Here is a 17,696-nt window from a genome sequence, read left to right as displayed (position 1 = left end):
GGGGGGGAGGGGGTGAAGGGAAATCTTTGTGGGACTTGGTGATAGCATTTGAAGAGGTGGATCTCCAGAAATGGGAGATCCATGAAAGAGGATTCAAAGGTAGGGGTTTCTTAAGGATTTGGGATGTTTTGTTGGGGAACTAAGTGCGCTTGAGAGATCAGGAACCAGGAGTAGGATTTTCAAGGAATTTCAGGGCTCCAGGAGGGGACTCCATGGTGTTAGGGCCAGAATGGGTTGCCTGGTGTTTGGGAGCTTCTGGGAAAGAAAATGTACTCCACCAGGAGTGGAGGTCTTCAGGAGTTTGGAGATTCTAAAACTGAGAAGTAGGTCTTGAGGTGACCAAGAGTGGGCTTCCCAAGGACTTGGGAATTCCAAACATGAGAAATGGGTTTAGGACCAGGAATGAGGTTTCCCTAGGGACTTGGGCATTCTGAGGAGTGAGAGAAGGATCTTGGTGAACCAGAAGAGGGCTTCTCAAGGGAGTTGGAGATTCCAAAAGTGAGAAATGGATTCAGGGCCCAGAGAGGGGTTGCCCAGGGTTTGGGGGGGTTCTCAGGGTGGGGTGTCAGTCGGAGAAGAGGCTGGCGAAAGACTTCCTCAGGCTGCGGATGGTCTCAGCTTTCACCTCGTCCTGGCTAAGGCTGGGCCTGGGCGGGGCTGGCTCTGGAAGGTTGAAGGCATTGGTCAGAGACTGGGATTTGCTAGAGAGAAACAAGGTGGAGGCATGGGAGGAAGGGGAGAAGAGGAAGGGAGGAGGGGGAGAGAAACACAACGTTACCCCAGGCCCGGCCCCAGCCCTGCCCCTCTGGTCCTGGGGCTGTGCCTGTGACACCACCACCACCCCCATCAGCATGGGCCTGGACCCTGATGGATTCTCAGACGGGAGTTGGGAAGCCCTGGTCCAGGCTGAGAGCACTCGGATCCAAGGTAAAGAAGTCTGGGATTAATGGGAAGAGTCCTAGACTGAATCTTCTCTTCAAATCTGGACTAGAATGGGAGGAATTTGATAGAAAGATGGACGCGGAGGTTTCCAGTCTAAAGGCAAGGAGTCCCGCTGGCTTGGACCAAGGACTAGCTGGGAGGGACAAATCTATGGGAGAGCAGTTGGGTGGGGCAGTGAGGACTTTTGAACTAAGGTGGGGGCAGGTCTGGAATAAATTAGAAGAGGCAGAGGATGGTGTGATGACTTGGGAGGAGACTGAGATGGACCAGAAGGATTTGGGGATAGACCAGAAAGGAACCTAACCAGTGATTTTCAACCGGTGTGCTGCAAGAATTTGTAAAATATGCAATACCCTATGTAGTCAGGGGGCAATGACCTCTTTTCCCCTTAGATTGTCAAATAAAAAAAAAAAGACAACAGCCAACACAACAATAGCTGTCTGGTGTGAATGAATCAAAATTGTACCTGTTTTTTTTTTTGTCAGATCAAAAATTGTTTGTGGTGTGCCGCAGAATTTTAGTAATTAGTTTATGTGTGCCATGAGATGATAAAGGTTGAAAATCACTGGCCTACGCTGTAGGAAAAGTATGCCGATGACTGGAAAGTGTGAAGTGACATAGAAGGACTGAATTGAGTGGGGGAGGTGGGGGTAGTTTGGGGCATTGGCTGGGAGGAGTCAGGTTGGACTGGGAGGAGTGAGGGAACATTAGTTTGGCCGGGAAGGCTCTGAGATGGGAGGAGGACTTGGGAGGAGGACTTGGTGGGTGGGGAAATACTAAAAGAGGGTCAGCGAGGTGCCTGGGCTGGGGGAGGGGACTTTCCCAGGGCATATTGGGGAGACTCTGAACTGAAAGTGGGGTGTCTCTGGGATTCTGGCACTGAATCTCTGGGATGGAGGGAAAAGAACCTGGGATGGAGGGCAAGAGCCTCTGTGGACTGAAAGGGGTGATAGTTTGTGGGAGGGGTCTGGCCCAGCCTGGAGAGAGAGCTCTCAGGACCCCTGGATAGGATCTGGATCTGAGGAGCTTGGGAGCTGGGGCTACCCTCCTGGTGCAGGAGCATGTTTTGTAAGCAGCAAGGCAAGGGCTGCTGTGGGGTCCCCTTACTTGAGCTGGGGGTGTGGGGGTCCCCCGGCAGCAGCCGTGGCAGGTGGTTGCACATCCTGGCTAGGTTTCTGGGCCAGCTGTGGCTTGGTTGGACGTCCAGCAGGGCCTGGGCCACTGGGCCGTGGTTGCTGTGTAGTGGGTGGCCCAGTGCGGGGCATGGGACCCCCCTGGCTGGCCTGGCGGGTGGGGCCGGCAGGGCCTGGCGGTTTCTGTGGTGGGCCCTGGCGCTGCTGACCACCTGGTGGAGCCCCTGAGCCCTTTGGTGGAGCCTGACCAGAGACGGATGTCTGACGGGTCGCCTGTGGGGGGCCCGCCTGGCGCTGGGGAGATGGGGAGGCAGGTGGGCGGGCTGTTGGAGGTGCCCCAGGTCCTCCTGCCACTGGCCGGGATTGGCGGCCTTGACCCTGGGTCAGTGGTGGGGCCTGGGACACAGGCTGTTGGGATGCTGATGTGGGACTTGGTAGGCGCTGGGGCAGGGGGCTGCCAGCTGGGGGTCCGAGGCCTGAAAGGTGCTGCTGGCCCTGTGGGGGTGGGCGCTGCTGCAATGGAGGTCCCTGGCGTTGGGGGCCTGGGCCCGGCTGTGGAGGGCCACCTGAGGGACAGAGAAAAAGTTCACGTGAGAGCCAGCAAATGAGAGATAGGGGGGCTGCCAGATGGTAGGCACCCAGGAAGTCTGTCCCTCACTTACCCTGTGGTGGGGGTCTTTGCTGAGCTGGGGGCCCCGAGGGCTGCTGGGAGGTCTGGCGGCCCAAGGGCAGGGCCCCTGGGGACGGAGTCTGTGGTAGAGGAATGGAGCAGGAGAGGTTAAAAATAGTTACCAGCCAATGGAGCATCAGCCAATCAGAATAACAGGGATTCCCTGTGTGCTGGGTGTTGCTGTGTTTGTGGCTGAGCTGAAGGGATATCAGGTTGTTGGGTGGGTACCCCCAGGGGAGGAGTGGGGAGGCACTCAGGGAAGTCAGGGTAGCAGCTATTTATCAATTTTTTAAGACAATTGGTAATTGCAACCACATGCATAATGGTGATACCCTTAGCCTGCTGGTGATTAGCTCTGTGACACAGCAGGATCAAGGGCTGGCCTGCCCACCACTAGCTGACCTGGCTGTGGGAGCCTCTGCCAGGGGAGACATCCCGCTGCCGGGGCAGGGCCTGAGCCATCTTGTTGACCACAAGTTCTACGATGAGTTGCTTGTCTTCATCCTGGTGGTCACCAATGAGTGGCATGGAGGAGCCCACCACCTGGGGGAGGAAAACGCCCAGTGAGGGGAGAGGCAGGAAGTGCATGTGAGGGTAACAGTGACAAAGTGCTTTAAACTGGCAGAAGGCACAGTGGCTGCCAAGGAAATGAGCTTCAGTTTGAGAGGCACTGGTTTATAGTGTGAGGAAGGTTTGTCTCCTACAAGGTACTAAACAGCTTATGAGGTACTCTACTGTGGTCCAAATCCAGCCCAGCACCTGTTTTTGCCATTCGCCAGGGTGTCCCAGTTCACAAGGCGCTATACAGTTTACTAAACATTTTGTCATTCGCTGAGGACATTATGGGCCATGGAATGCTTCACAGTTTATGAACTGTTGCTGCTGTGCACCTGCTCCTCCCTCTGTGCCCCCACCAAATCCCTGGATACTCCTACCTCAATGATGTGATCCCTTCCGTCCTTGCCATGCAGCGCTTCCACTGCGCAGATGTCCAGTCCCCCAAAAATCTCTGAGCATGTGTCCACCCATAGCTTGTACCTGGCAACATGTGGGGCAAGAAAGCCTGTCAGTGCCTTGCCTGGGCAGCCACACTCCTACCCTCACTACTTCCCCCCCACCTGGAGTTCAGGCCACCCACCTGTCAGACATGGCAATCTGCTCAAGCATTGCAGAGCCAGTGTTGGTCTTCCAGTTTCCTGATACTGATGTCCTCCTAGGAGACGAGAGAGGAGAGAGGCTCAGGGGGACCTGAACCACACAGGGTAAAGCAGGAGACCCCTACCTAGGCCTTGATTTCTCCACTCACATGTAGGCCTTGTAGTTCTGCCCAATCTTCTGGACACGCACGTCGTATTTGGCGTCAATGAAGGGCTCGGCAGTGGCATATGTCTTGGTCAGTGCCACGACACTTGCAATGTCCTGGAAGTCGTGCTGGTTGTCCACCTTGACCTGTTGGTGGGGTGGGGATCAGGGCCTTGGCAGGACGGGGTGGCAATGGGGGTGCCTCAGGGCAGGGGGGTGCACACAAATGACACAGGTGAGCTGAGTACACAAAAAATTTGGTGGACACACCAAGGCACTCATGAATGCATAATTCTGGGCCGCCTGGCTTTTACATGTATGCACAGACACAAAGTTGGGTCTATGGTATGTGAATTATATCTCAGTAGAGCTGTGGCAAAATTGTGTGTATATGCAGTATATCTATACAGATACGAAATCAGTGGTACATACAATAAACAAACAGAAGCATGGATACCTTCCAACATACAAATTACAAGTCTGCTTTCTACATACACAGAGACAAAATCAGAGGGATGAAAAGCACACAGGACCCCAAGACCCTTGAACACAAAAGATTACATAGTGTGTGTTTAACACAGAAGCATGCATATACACAGATACAATGCTGTATACACTAACAAAATAACAGGACACATAAAACTGGCCAAGTGCATGATAGAAAACTGGGCCAACAAAATCTACAAATGTGAGGGAAAAGATACAAATAGATAAAAACACCCCAGGACACACAATCATACAGAATTACTGGTGTACACTGAATACACAGTATACATCTACATACATTTACAAACACACAGGGACACACCCAACCCGAGTACTCACCTTGCCCATCCCGGAGTGCGCATGCCCCATCTTCACAACCACGGGGTACGTTGTGCTGCTGAGCTGGTAGGGTGGAAAGGCAGAGAATGGTCAGGGCAGGAGGGCTGATTGCCAGGGGTGGGGGTGGTGCTGAGGGGAGTCCACCCAGCAGGAGCCACATATTAGGAGCCATTTCCCAGAAGGGGCAGGTCAGAGACAGGCAGAGAGCAGCTCGGGGATCACACAGCACCTCTGAGCTCAGAATCAAACCCAGAGCCCTGTCTGCCTGTCCCTCCCTCCACCCCCCAGACTTCCCGCCTCTGCTTTCCCAAGCAGAGGCACGGGATAAGGGTGGGGGCCTTTTCCGGAAAAGGGAAAGTTTGTTTATATAGTGACTGGATGATAGAGAAGTGAGTATGTGCATTTGTGTGCATGGAGGTGTGGTGAGCATGTAGCAACTGGACCCCTCAGTCAGGCCTTGTATGTAAGCCTTGTCCACACACAGACACAACCTAGAGACACACAGACTCTCAAAACTCAGATCTACACAAGCAAACCCAGAGATGCCCATGCACATTGAGACCCTCGAGATGGAGAGACCTACAACTAACACAGGCTCCAGAGCACATCTTGCTCTCCACTGCGTAGACACCCACAGTCATTCAGCCAGCCTGGTGCTCACGGTGTGGGGTAGGGGCTAGAGCTTCTGGCCAGCTTCCTTGCCCAGCAGAACACAGTCAACACTTTTGGGTGCAGGCACCCACACAGCCCCCTCCCATCACCCAAATCCACACAACAGTTAGAAGGACACGCACATCATGAAAGATTACCCAGTAATACAATAACAAACCTCAGGGCACAATCACAGAATGCAGAAGCATACACAACTCTGAGAAACACACGTAACAGAACTGGGCACATAGTCAACACAGACGCACACGCAACACTTCTAGGCATACTTACAACAAATAGAAGGACCCACACCTTATACAAAGAAAGGTACACATACTTCTAGTTATTCACAGAACAACTGAGACCTATAACACAGAGACCCACACCACACTCCTGGGCACACAAAAAGTGTATCTAGGGACACAACATGCCTTGCCATATGTACAGAGAGTCATACACATAACCAGAGACCCCACAACTCTCCTAAGCATACACACCACCCTCCTGGGAGTTTGCACGCACACACGTCAAGTGTCCCCTGACCCTGGGTAGGATCAAGAGGACCAGGTTGGGCAACCCCAGCCCCAACATAGTACGGATGTGCGCAGGGCCACGCCCTCCATCTGCTGCACAGACAGCTGCCCCACAGGGCAGAGATGGCTTTCCCGGAGGGGTGGCTGGGGCGGCAGTGGTTCCCGGTTCCCGACAGGCACAGGAAGCCCGCAGGCTCAGGGTGGCCGATTGACCTTGAGGCGTTGCCCTCCCTCTGCACTCCCACCTTCCTCATTTCCCAAATGATTGGCGTCACTATGGGACGCTGAGAGGCACCGTGTTGGGATGGGCTTACTGGGATCCTCTAGATAGCATTGCAGGGAAACACTGCAGAGGCGGTTGCTGACACACTCACAGCTCACAGAGGGGAGAAACGTACAACCTAGACCTGCTTTACAGAGGCAGACACACAACTCCTAGAAGCAACACAAAACAGGGCTACACAAAACACTCAGGTCCACGCATATACCACACACATACCACCTAAAGGCACACAGGCAACTTTCAGGGACAGACACAGCAGAGAGCTGTACACAAGCACCCCCCACCCCATAGACTCCTCTTTTTATAAACCCTTCTTATTTCCTCTGGGCCTGGGCCTGAACACAACACTGTGGACATGTGTATGTGTGCCCACACATGTATGCATGAGTGGAGCTCTGCACTCGGTTCCTCTGGAGAGCCCTAGCTTTGAATCTTGGCCTCTCCTCTTCCTAAAATCATGTGTGACCCCTGGCAGCTCACTTAACTCTCTTTGGGCCCCAGTTTCCTGATCTGTACAAAGGGCACAATCAGGCCCAAGAACGTGGTGCACTTTCTGCACACACAGTTGGGCCTCATGGTCCCCAACTCTCATCCACCTCCCCAGACGGTCACACACCTGGACACCCCTCCACGAAACCCCACCAGTTTCAAAACCTGTACAATAACCTGGATCTACACAACCCCTCACATGTAGACAGTGGGTAAAACTGTGCTGACTCAGATTTCAGAGTCACAAAGCTGGCGTCAGAACCAGGGGGAGCGAGGGGCTGCAGCAAGACTTTCCCTTCCCTCACTTCTCCCTTTGGCTCCACCACTGGCTTACTCAGCCCCCTGTCTCATTCACTCTCTTCCACTTTCACAATCAGCTTCTCCAAATTCCTGGTTTACGTCCTCCCCCCTGGTTTTTGTCTCCCCAACAGTTATTTCTTCACTCTCATTCTTGGGCAGGTCACTCAGCCCTTTGTGTGTCTCAGTTTCCTCCTCTGCATAATGAGAATATGAACAGTCTCTAACTCACAGAGATATGGTGAGGAATAGGTTAGTTATGTTGGGGGAAAATGCTTACCACGATATCTGGCACACAGGAAGTCTGCATCCTCCAAAAGTGCTGGGTACTATTATTATTACTGGTTTATCATCTCTTGGTTAGCCAACATTAACAAGAAGGCAATCTGGATTGACTGAGAGATAAAGTACTTTACAAAGATTTTAGAACAGTGCTTGATACCCATTAAGCACTCCATAGTGTTGGTGGTAGTTTTTGTTGTGGCGATGGTGTTGCTGTTGATTGGGCTAACCTCCCAGAGTTAATCCAGCTTAATTAGCAATAGGGTAATGGAGACTGAATAAAAGAATTTACACAAAGACTTCAGGGCACAGTATACAGTAAATGCTCTGTGACTGAGTGACTGCTATCATCACTACCATCATTATTGGCCTGTCCTTCCTGAACAACAAAGGATGTTAATCGGCCCTCAGAGCCCTTTCCCAGGACCCTAGGGAAGATTCAGGTAGCATCTGGAAGCTGGCAGGCAGGGATTGCTTCACCCCACCCCCTACTAGGGGCACGGTAGGGAGGGGTTGGTGGGGAAGGGGCAGGGCAGGATGGGAGGGTATCAGTTTTCTCCTGACTCACTAGCCTCTTTCACCACCATTCAACTCCCCCCCCCCCCCCCCCAGGGCTCATTAATTCACCAGCACCTTCCCCGCTTGCCGAGCCTGGATTAAGATCCTGGGACCAGTTAACCTAAATTCAAATCCCAGCCATGCCCTGTGATCCTGTGGAAGTTCTTCAATTTCTCTATGCCTCATTTTCCTCATCTGTAAAATGGGAATAATACTGGTACCCATCTCAGAAGCTTATTATGAGCTTTTAAAATTGAATTATAGCCTGGCCAGTTGTGGCTCAGAGGTTGAGCAGCGACCTAGGATCCAGGCGATCGGGGTTCGATTCCTGGTCACATGCCCAGGTGTGGGCTCGATCCCCAGTTGGGGGCATGCAGGAGGCAGCCAATCAATGACTCATCACTGATGTTTATATATCTCTCTCTCCCTCTCCCTCTCTCTGAAATCAATAAAGATATATTTTTAAAAAATTGAATTATAGTTGACATACAATATTATATTAGTTTCAGATGTACAACATAGTGATTCAACATTTTTATGCATTATTAAATGATCACCATGATAATTCTAGTTAGCATTTGTCACCATACAAAGTTATTACAATACTATTGACTATATTCCCTGTGCTGTACATTGCATCCCCATGACTTATTTATTTTATAACTGGAAGTCTGTACTTCTTCTTTTTCTAATTTCCCTTTTATTTGTATATTAAAGGACTGATTGTAAAAAAAATGGGAGGGGGTACAATTCAGAACCATCGTTTTGTTGTTGTTAGTCCTCGAGGACATTTTTCCATTGACTTTTAAAGAGAATGGAAGGTGGGGGAGAGAGAGAGGGCAGGAGAGAGAAACATGGATGTGAGAGAGACCCATGATTGATTGCCTCCAGGCAGGGGAAAGAGCCTGCAACTGAGGTATGTGCCCTTGGCTGGAATAGGAACCCAGGACCCTTCAGTCTGAGGGCCTATGCTCTAACCGCTGAGCCAAACCGGCCAGGGCTGGAAGTCTGTATTTCTTAATCCCCTTCACCTATTTCACCCACCCCATTCCCCCACTCTGGCAATCACCAGTTTATTCTCTATCTATGAGTATATTTCTGTTTTGTTTTGGTTGGTTGGTTGGCATTTTAGATTCCACATATAAGTGAAATCATATGGTATTTGTCTTTCTCTGGTTTATTTCACTTAGCATAATACACTCTAGGTCCACCTATGTTGTCTCGAAAATTGTGAGCGTTAAGCGGGATAAATTATGATGAGTGCCTGGTAAGCAGTTAGTGCTAAATAAATGCTATTTGCCTGTGTTTTTTGAGCAGGGTTAAGACCCAGGCTCTGGCTCCAGGCCACCCAAGTTCAAATCCAGTTCTGTCACTTATTAATTGTGAACTTGAATTAGTCAATCTCTCCCTGCCTCAGTTACCCCACAGTGTATCCCTCCTCCACTCACCTGCCTTATCTCCCTCCACTGCTTCCTCTTAGTCTCTGCCTCGGCCACCCTTCACCAGTTTGTCGGCTCTACCAAAGAGGAATTTTTGTGTGTGCTTGGTATAGAGTACCTGCACAAGAAATGTTTGTTGACGAAATAGGCTAATTCGGCTCCAGCCATGAGGAGTTTTCGGTCTGTGATTGGATAGACTATGGAGAGACTTTGGAGACTTTAGGGAATTGCATTGGGGGAATCCTGATTCTAAGCACTCCATTGAGCCTGTCTTTAAGGACTGGGACCGAACTTGGAGATGGGGGAGGGTGATGACCAAGGAGAAGCCCAGGGGGAGGGCGAGGAGGGGGGTGAAGCTCCGTCTCCGCAGCCCTAGGCCCGCCCCTTGGCCACCACTGACGGTGGGCGGATGAGTAATGCATCCAGGAAGCCTAGAGGCCTGTGGTTTCCGCAAGGCTGCCACCCCCGCCCCTCGCGTGGACATTTATCCTCCGCTGCTCAGGCCCTGCCGCCATCGCCGCGGACCCAGCGTCGAGAGAGGCTACATCAGAGGTAGGCAGCGGGCTGGGCGGCTGCAGGGCCTGGGTCTGGGCCTGGGTTGGAGCTTTCCTGCTGCTGGACACCTGGCTGCTCAGCCTGAAAGGCAGGCACCGTGGGCTGGTCAAGGGGGAGAGGGCCGGTGTGGGCACCTGGATCTGCTCCAAACTCCTGATATCCATCCCAAATCCCCCATGCTCATGAGTCCCTAATACCATAGATGCCTCCCAATCGGCCAACTCCCCTAAATTCCCTCATTCCCCCCCAAGTCCCCCACCCCCAAACCCCTGGAGCTCCCCAAACTCCCCCAGCTCCCTGAATACCCTAGGCTCCTAAATCCTCAACTCCCTCAACCTCAAAACTTCCTCTGCTCCCAGATCCCCCTTTACCCCCACCCGCTTAAGTTCCCCCAACTGCGCCAACTCCCTAAACCCCCAACCTCCTCCAAATTCCTCAGCCTCCCTCAATTCCCCCTCCCCCTCTCTCTCTCAATACACACAACCTCAAAACTCCCAAACTGCCCCCAAACTCCTACAGTTCCCCAAACCCCAAATTCCTTACCCCAGCTCCTCCACTTTCCAACTTCCCTAACCCCCTAAGTCTTCAAACTCCCCCAGACCCCTTTTCCTCAAACACCACAACCCCATAATCTTCTCCACTTACCCTGTCCCCTAAATCGCTCAAACTTCACAATCCTGAAACTCCCCCAATCCCCTAGGCCCCTAAAATCCTCTGGGCTCTCAAATACCCACCCCCTTAAAATCCCCAAACTCCCCAACCCCTCTAGCCCAAGTGTGGCAGCCTAATGCCGGTCCAGGCTGCTGGGGGAGGGCAGGATGGGGTGGAAGGCCTTCCCAGGTCCTTGGATCAGCTGTTCTGGAAGCCCCCTGACCCCTCCTCCCCACCCTTGCAGAACCCATCATGGCCCCCTTTACGTCCCTGGCCTCCTGCATCCTGTTGTTGCTGTGTCTGACAGCCCCTAGCAGGGCCTGTACCTGTGCCCCACCCCACCCGCAGATGGCCTTCTGCAGCTCCGACATCGGTGAGTGTACCCCACTCTGCTCCCACACTGTGCTTTGATTTCCCTCTCAGTCCAGTGGGGTTCAGGATGGTGCTCACCTCTAGAACAATTCCACTCAACCCTGCCCTGACTCTGCTTTGACATACCAGCATCCTCACTTGCTTCCTTTATTACTCCAGCCCGGTCCTTCCTCACAGCCTTTGTACTGGCTGCTCCCTCTCCCTGGTACACCCTTCCCTCCAGGTATCCATATGGATGACTGCCTCAAATGTTACCTTCCCAAAATTTTAACCCCTGTCCCCTAGTACTCTTGATCCCCCTTACCCAGTTCTGAAGTTCCCCATAACACTTAATAACTCTAACATTCCATAGACCTCTATTTTGCTTGTGTTTAGTCTGTCTTCTCCTGGCTAGATTGTGAGCTCCACAAGGGAAGGGATTTCTGTGTGTTGTTCACTGTTGTGTCCCTAACACCCAGAACAGTGCCTGGCACACAGCAGGTGCTCCAAAATATTCATTGAGTGAATGAACACATGGTGAATATATGAAAAAGGCTCAAAGCAGAGCCTGGCAAAGAGTAGGCACTCAGTATCTGGGTGAATCAATTAACAAATGTGTAAATTTCTTAGTGTGTTGTCTGGCATCCAGCAACCCCTATTTAGGTATGCGCTTGCTAATATGACTATTATAATTGTTTTCTTTTTATTGGCTCACGCATTCCATTTGACTTATTTTTCCTCCTCCTCTCCTGCAGTCATCAAGGCTAAGTTCATAGGGACAGCAGAAGTCAACCAGACAACCTTATATCAGCGTTATGAGATCAAGATGATCAAGGTATTCCTCCTGCCCCTTCCTCAGCAGTTCCTAATGTTTTCCTCCCAGTCAAAAAAAAAAAAAAAGCCTTTGGCCATCGTTTGGCCATGAAGTTAGCTGTGATCTCAGGATGCTATATGAAGAAGGTGAAGTGGGAGGATCATGTCAGTAAAAGAGACTCTTCTCATCCATCCACAGATGTTCAAAGGGTTCAACGCCTTGGGGGATGTCCCTGACATCCAGTTCGTCTACACCCCAGCCATGGAAAGCGTCTGCGGATACTTCCACAGGTCTCAGAACCGCAGCCAGGTGTTTCTCATCGCTGGTGAGGCTCCACTCCCTTGTCCTGGCCACACCACCCATCCCTCTGACGCTGCCTGGCAGCCCTGACTGGGCGAGACTGGGTCCCAGTTGAAATGGGGACTGCCCCAATTTTGGCCGATCAGAAGGCCTCCAGCTGGGTCTGTGCTCCAGGGATGCCAATCAGGTGCCCCCCGCCAGCTCCCTGGCCCAGACAATCAGAAGCTGCCTGTTGTTCATCCCCTCCTCCAGGGCAACTGTGGAACGGGCACCTGCACATCACCACCTGCAGTTTTGTAGCTCCCTGGAGCAGTCTGAGCTTCGCTCAGAGGCAGGGCTTCACCAAGCTCTACACTGCTGGCTGTGAAGAATGCACGGTGAGTGCTGGGTCCCTGCCTCCCATCTGGAGAGGGCTCCTTGGGCTCTTCCCTATACTCATGGCTTGTTTCTTGCTCCCTCAGGCTATTCCTTTTCCCCATGGGTGCTCCCCACACCCCCTCGTGTTGTCCCTGAGCTTTTCTTGCTGTCCCCCCAAACTTGAGACTGTTCTCCTGGACATTCCGGTTGTTCCTTTGCCCCGTGCCTCATACCTGGGGATTTGCTATTCGGGCTGCTTTCTGTTCCTCTGACTCTCCCTTGTGACTATTCTGTAGTCCCTGATGTTTGTTCCTGACTGCCTCCCCCTGGATTGCTTCTTGGTTCCCTAGAATGTTCTCCAAGAACCCAAAGTGTTGTCCCTCAACCCACTGACTCTTTCTCAGCACATCTGATTGTTGCTCTCCAGCTGTGACTGTTACATGAGGGCAAGTGGCATTGCCTTTCTGACTCTTCCAGGGTTGTTCCCTGATGTCCCTGAATGTCCTCTGACCCAGTGGCTGTATCTGAGAGCCCCACAGCTCCTTCCTATGCTTAAGTTCTCCACCCACTAGCTATTCCCTATCCTATGGGACAGTTCTCAGGAGATCCATCTGAATGATCACCACAACTGTCCCCAACCATTAAGAACTGATTACTTAATGGATTACTTAATGGATTACTGAGTCCAGTGAGTGTTCCCCCAATGGGAGGGACTGTTCTTGAGTCTGTATCCAGGTGGAATGATATGAGGTCTCTCTAGTAGCTCAATGTTGAATGCTGAGGAGGGCAAAGTTCTCCATAGGGGAGGAAGGGGTAGAAGAAGTCCTCAGAGATGTGCCTCCCCGCTCTCTTCCAGGTGTTTCCCTGCTCATCCATTCCCTGCAAACTGCAGAGTAACACTCACTGCTTGTGGACAGACCAGCTGCTCACAGGCTCTGACAAGGGCTTCCAGAGCCGCCACCTTGCCTGCCTGCCACGGAAGCCAGGGATGTGCACCTGGCAGTCCCTGCGGCCCCGGATTGCCTGAATCCTGCCCCCAGCAGAAGCCGAAACCTGCACAGTGTTCACCCTCTTTCCCACTCCTGTCTTTTTTTCTTCAAGACAATGAAATAAAGACCTACCACTCAGCAGGCAGTGTCCCTGTGTAGTGTCTGGGAACTAACCCATGTCACTGATGACCTGGTGGGAGCACCCAGGGACCAATGCTGAGGGGATGAGGGGTGCAAAATGTTTATATTTTACATAAAATTTGAGGTATTGGTAAGAATTCTCTACATTGCATTAGCATTGGTGATCTGCAACGTCAATAATTTAACCTGTGTTATCAACCACAGCTTACTGGATAATCTCTTTACTCAATACTTTAAAATATTTTATTAGACTAATTTATAAATCCTATTTGCACAGGGCTCTCTAGTTCATAAATTACACACTGCTGGCAAATCACTACCTCACTGGCAAATTCCCCTATTCACAAATCCCTCCAGTCCACAAGCTCATTGACAAATGCCCTATCAATTGCTAACACCTCTCCTCACCTCAGGCATTGTCCTGATGTCATCTAGTGAGGATGTCCTGCTCCATTCTCACCTGTGGGTGTTACTGTCCCCACCCTTAGGTTTTGTACTGTGAGTCTGACTGGAGTAAAAGGGGAAAAACCCAGGGGTCCTAGACCCCCATCCCCCACATAACCCAGCCAGGGACTCTGGAAGAAGGGGCAGCCTTGCGCCCCCTCCCCCCTTGGCCTGTGAGAGATTCCTTGGAAGTGGTTGTTTGGGGAATAAGAAAGATGGACAGAAAGTATGATCTGGAAATCCCCTTCTCCCCCTTCTCCTACCTCTCCTCCCTTCATTTCTCTGATCAACTTTGACAGCAGTGAAGTGCAGGTAAGGGTTCAAAATTAGAACCAAGTACATCAGCCCATGCCTCCTTCACACACTTCTCCTGCCAGTAAGAACCCAGGTCTCCTCCAGGGTATTCTAGACCTCTAAGCGTGGCCCCCTGGATCTTCTGTGGCCCTGTCCTTTTGCATTTCTGGAGGTTCCCCAAGGGCCCAAGGTATGTCCCAAATTGGGATGGGTGGATTTTGAGAACCCAGTGCTTTCTCCCTTGCACAGGGGACACCCCCTTGCAGTAACAATTTCTATGTCAGCATGTATACCTCAGTTATGCCCTGGGGAGAATCTGAACCGTGGCTACCAAAAGGTAAATGGCAGCCTTCACTGATGGGTACAACTGTAAGAGAAGGGCCTAGACCTTGGTTTGGCCCTTGTGGCCGTGTCACTATTGCCTCAGCTGCTTACAAGAGTTTGGCAGCTCCTGCCCTGGCTGCTGTGGCTCGGTTGGAGTGTCATCCCATAAACCCAAAAGTCATGGGTTTGGTTCCCAGTCAGGGCACATACCCAGGTTGTGGATTCAATCCCCAGTCAGGATGCATACAGGAGCAACCAATCAATGTTTCTCTCTCACCTCTCCTTCCCACCCTCGCTCCCTCCTTGTCCCTTCCCCTCTCTCTAAAATCAATTAAAAAAACAAAAACACATACCCTTGGGTGAGGATTAAATTTAAAAAAAAAAAAAGGTTGGCAGCTCCTGACAGTTCACCAAATTCTAGTACCAACAGCTGCCCTGTACTCTTATGCTGCTCCCTGGTTCATGGAAGTACCCGAATATAAAGAACAATATGTTTGTGTCTACACGCACACCAAAACAGCTCTGGTGACCATATGCCAAGAGGTTCCCCTTTGGGAATTCATCAGGTCAGCCAGTCTGTCCTCACCTTGCATGAACTCTTCATCCTCCGGTCTCCCTCTGTTCCAACCCTGGAATAGTGTCCCCTCCTTGGGGCATTGTCCCACAAAGTGCCCCCCACCCCAGGATACTGTGTTTCCCAATTTCAGCCAACCACAGTGTTAGGTTTCGACAAAAACTTAATGTTCCTAAGGGCTCACCCCTTCCCTGCATGAGAAAGTGACTTATAAATGAACTCAACAACCTGTTCGTATGCTTGGTAACTCTCCACTCCCGCTCAGAAAAACCACATGTGTGCCAAAGAGTTCCCTCCTTACACCCTATAAAGAGACTTCCTTTAGGGGCTCAACCCACCTGTGTTCAGATGCTTTAACCATCTGTATTCAGATGCCCTAATAAACTTGCCATTACCTTCTCATCTGGCCTCGAGTGTTCCTCCTCGGCAGGCCTAACACAGCACATTCTGTCCCTGACCCATAGTGTCCTGAATCTTTTGGACTGACCTCTTGGTCAGCAATCTGTCCTAACCAAAGGATATCTAGTCACACTTTACTGACCATAAGGGCATGGTATCTGTCCCCTCTAGGCTCTTTGAATGATGGGACTCTGCACTTCTGGGAATGAGTGGTGTATCTTTAGAAGTGGCTCAGGGAGGCTTCTTGAATATCTACAGGAAAGGATGCCACTGGGCCTTGAGTGTGCCCCTCAGGTATGCCTACATCCACAGTGCCAGCTCTTTCCTGTTATTTCTGTTCTCTGCTCCTATTTGTCAGTCCCTACTTCTTCTCCTGTCCCTTGCCCTTTGCCCTGCTCCCTATTCCCTGCCCCCTGCTGCTTCTCCCTGCTCCTGCTCCCCTCTCCTTGCTGTCTTCTTTCCTCCCTGCTCCCCACTCCTCCCTGTTTCACCATTCACTATTCCCTTCCAGTTTCCTGGCCCTTCTGCCCTTCTTTAGTCCCTGCTGCCTTTCTCTTCTAAGAGCAGAAACTATGGGGAGAAGCATGTGGAACAATGTTCCGCCAACCACCTCCAGGTGCTTCCCTGCCACCCTTGCAAAGCCACATATCTGAATCCAACCTTGCAGTGTCCATTGAGGGACATGAGCTTGGCTGAGCACTGGCAAGAAGAACATGAAGCCATCAACTTGGCTACCTTCCCTAGTGACCCAATATCTGCTATTGAATCTTTAGACTCCTGCCTTAGACCCAAACTTATACTCAGCCACAGTGAGCTGGGGACTCTCTACCTTCCTCAAACTTCTAAGCCTCCCTAAGCCCACCAACTTCCCCCAACTGTCCCCTCAATCATCCCAAAGACTACCAACTTCTAACTGTGCTGGAGAATCTATCTGGTCATGTTCTGTTTCTTGATCTGGGTGTAGACGACAGGAGTGTGCTTGTTTTGTAAAAATTCAATGAACTGCATACTTATGATATCTCAATGAAGTTGGCCCCTCAAAAGAAAACCTCCCACACTATGACATATCTCTCCTGTGCTGCCTTTCACTTCCTCACTCACTACTGTCTTCTTTCTTTCACACAATCCTGGCATCCATGGCTCCATTGATTCCCACCCCAAAGCACTCTCTCTTTCCTCACTGCACAGGGACTATGAATACAGAGAAGGGACTGTATCTAGAGAGACCATGGAAGTAGACTCCACCTGTGAATCTTCTTTAAATATTTGCTGTGCCCAGCTGGTTGAGTGCTGGTTCTGCACTCAGTGGTTGAGCACTGACCCATGAACCAAGAGGTCACTGGTTCAATTCCCGGTCAGGGCACATGCCTGGGTTGCAGGCTTGATCCCCAGTACGTGATGTGCAGAAAGCAGCTGATCAATGTTTCTTTCTCCTTGATGTTTCTATCTCTCTATCCGTTTCCCTTCCTCTCTTGCTCTAATGATTGAGTCAAACCGGCTTGGGAGAGAACAGTAAGTTTTGTGGCATTTGAACTTTTCCTGTTCCCATCTCCTTCTCCCCACTTCCACAACAACCTTGAAAATCAAGAGCCTTGCAATCCTGATGTAAACCAGCAGCCTAGCAATCACAGGAGGAGGCAGAACAGGGCTGGAGACCCTTCAAAGTTCCATTCTCAGAGGACTGTCTTTGAACTGTCTGGCACTTTCCTAGAAAACTCCAATCACAGCACTTGTCTATTTGATCTGACTCAGAGTTCACCTTGTGTGAACAGTTTTGCCTGAAGGTACTTTGTAGAAACAATCAGCTGCAACTGTTTAACATAGCAGGTGCTTGAGGCAGTGATTACAGCTATGACAAACAACAAGCTGACCAAAAAAACCTTACAAAAAGGTTGGGTAATGAGATCTCCATAGTATGCTCTGAAAAATCTCTGACATATTCTTGGGAATCTAGAAAGCCACAAATTTGCATAAGGCTGTGTGCATGCCCAGGATCTCTGGCTGACCTCAAGACTCTGCTCAAATAGGAAGTAAAGGCTAAGGCAAAGTTGTAAATAGCCTGCCTAAGCATTGAAGGCATGCACCAACATGCACACAGA

At 51.0% G+C, this 17,696-nt stretch overlaps 2 protein-coding genes across 3 annotated transcripts in view; one reads left to right on the top strand and one right to left on the bottom strand.

The window, feature by feature from the left end:
* Window positions 1-550: 550 nt before the first annotated feature.
* SYN1 (synapsin I) overlaps window positions 551-17,696 on the bottom strand; it is a 35,326-nt gene continuing 18,180 nt past the window's right edge. The window contains exons 6-13 of one of the 2 annotated variants that reach the window (XM_087813322.1): window positions 4,873-4,935; window positions 4,052-4,194; window positions 3,884-3,958; window positions 3,681-3,783; window positions 3,148-3,288; window positions 2,738-2,825; window positions 2,050-2,641; window positions 551-701 (exon numbers count right to left, since the gene is read on the bottom strand). In XM_087813322.1, coding sequence (XP_087669448.1) covers window positions 566-701; window positions 2,050-2,641; window positions 2,738-2,825; window positions 3,148-3,288; window positions 3,681-3,783; window positions 3,884-3,958; window positions 4,052-4,194; window positions 4,873-4,935 — 1,341 coding nt within the window. In that variant the 3' untranslated portion in view covers window positions 551-565. The remainder of the gene's footprint in view (window positions 702-2,049; window positions 2,642-2,737; window positions 2,826-3,147; window positions 3,289-3,680; window positions 3,784-3,883; window positions 3,959-4,051; window positions 4,195-4,872; window positions 4,936-17,696) is intronic. The other variant, XM_016218398.2, reaches the window with a different exon arrangement.
* On the top strand, window positions 9,806-13,559 carry TIMP1 (TIMP metallopeptidase inhibitor 1). The gene is made up of 6 exons (XM_087813323.1): window positions 9,806-9,956; window positions 10,855-10,983; window positions 11,717-11,796; window positions 11,974-12,100; window positions 12,328-12,452; window positions 13,289-13,559. Exons 1-6 carry the CDS (start codon window positions 9,821-9,823, stop codon window positions 13,457-13,459), a joined length of 768 nt encoding a protein of 255 aa, XP_087669449.1. The 5' UTR covers window positions 9,806-9,820; the 3' UTR covers window positions 13,460-13,559.

Source organism: Miniopterus natalensis, chromosome X, assembly GCF_054644295.1.
Source record: "Miniopterus natalensis isolate mMinNat1 chromosome X, mMinNat1.hap1, whole genome shotgun sequence".
NCBI lineage: Eukaryota > Metazoa > Chordata > Mammalia > Chiroptera > Miniopteridae > Miniopterus > Miniopterus natalensis.
This window is presented reverse-complemented; position numbering and strand designations above follow the sequence as displayed.

Excerpts from the sequence above, each read along its gene's own strand:
- TIMP1 (XM_087813323.1), top strand. The coding sequence starts at position 9,821 with ATGCATCCAGGAAGCCTAGAGGCCTGTGGTTTCCGCAAGGCTGCCACC. Across the intron at positions 9,957-10,854 it reads CGAGAGAGGCTACATCAGAG|AACCCATCATGGCCCCCTTT; the intron begins GTAGGCAGCGGG and ends CCACCCTTGCAG. Across the intron at positions 12,453-13,288 it reads CTGGCTGTGAAGAATGCACG|GTGTTTCCCTGCTCATCCAT; the intron begins GTGAGTGCTGGG and ends GCTCTCTTCCAG.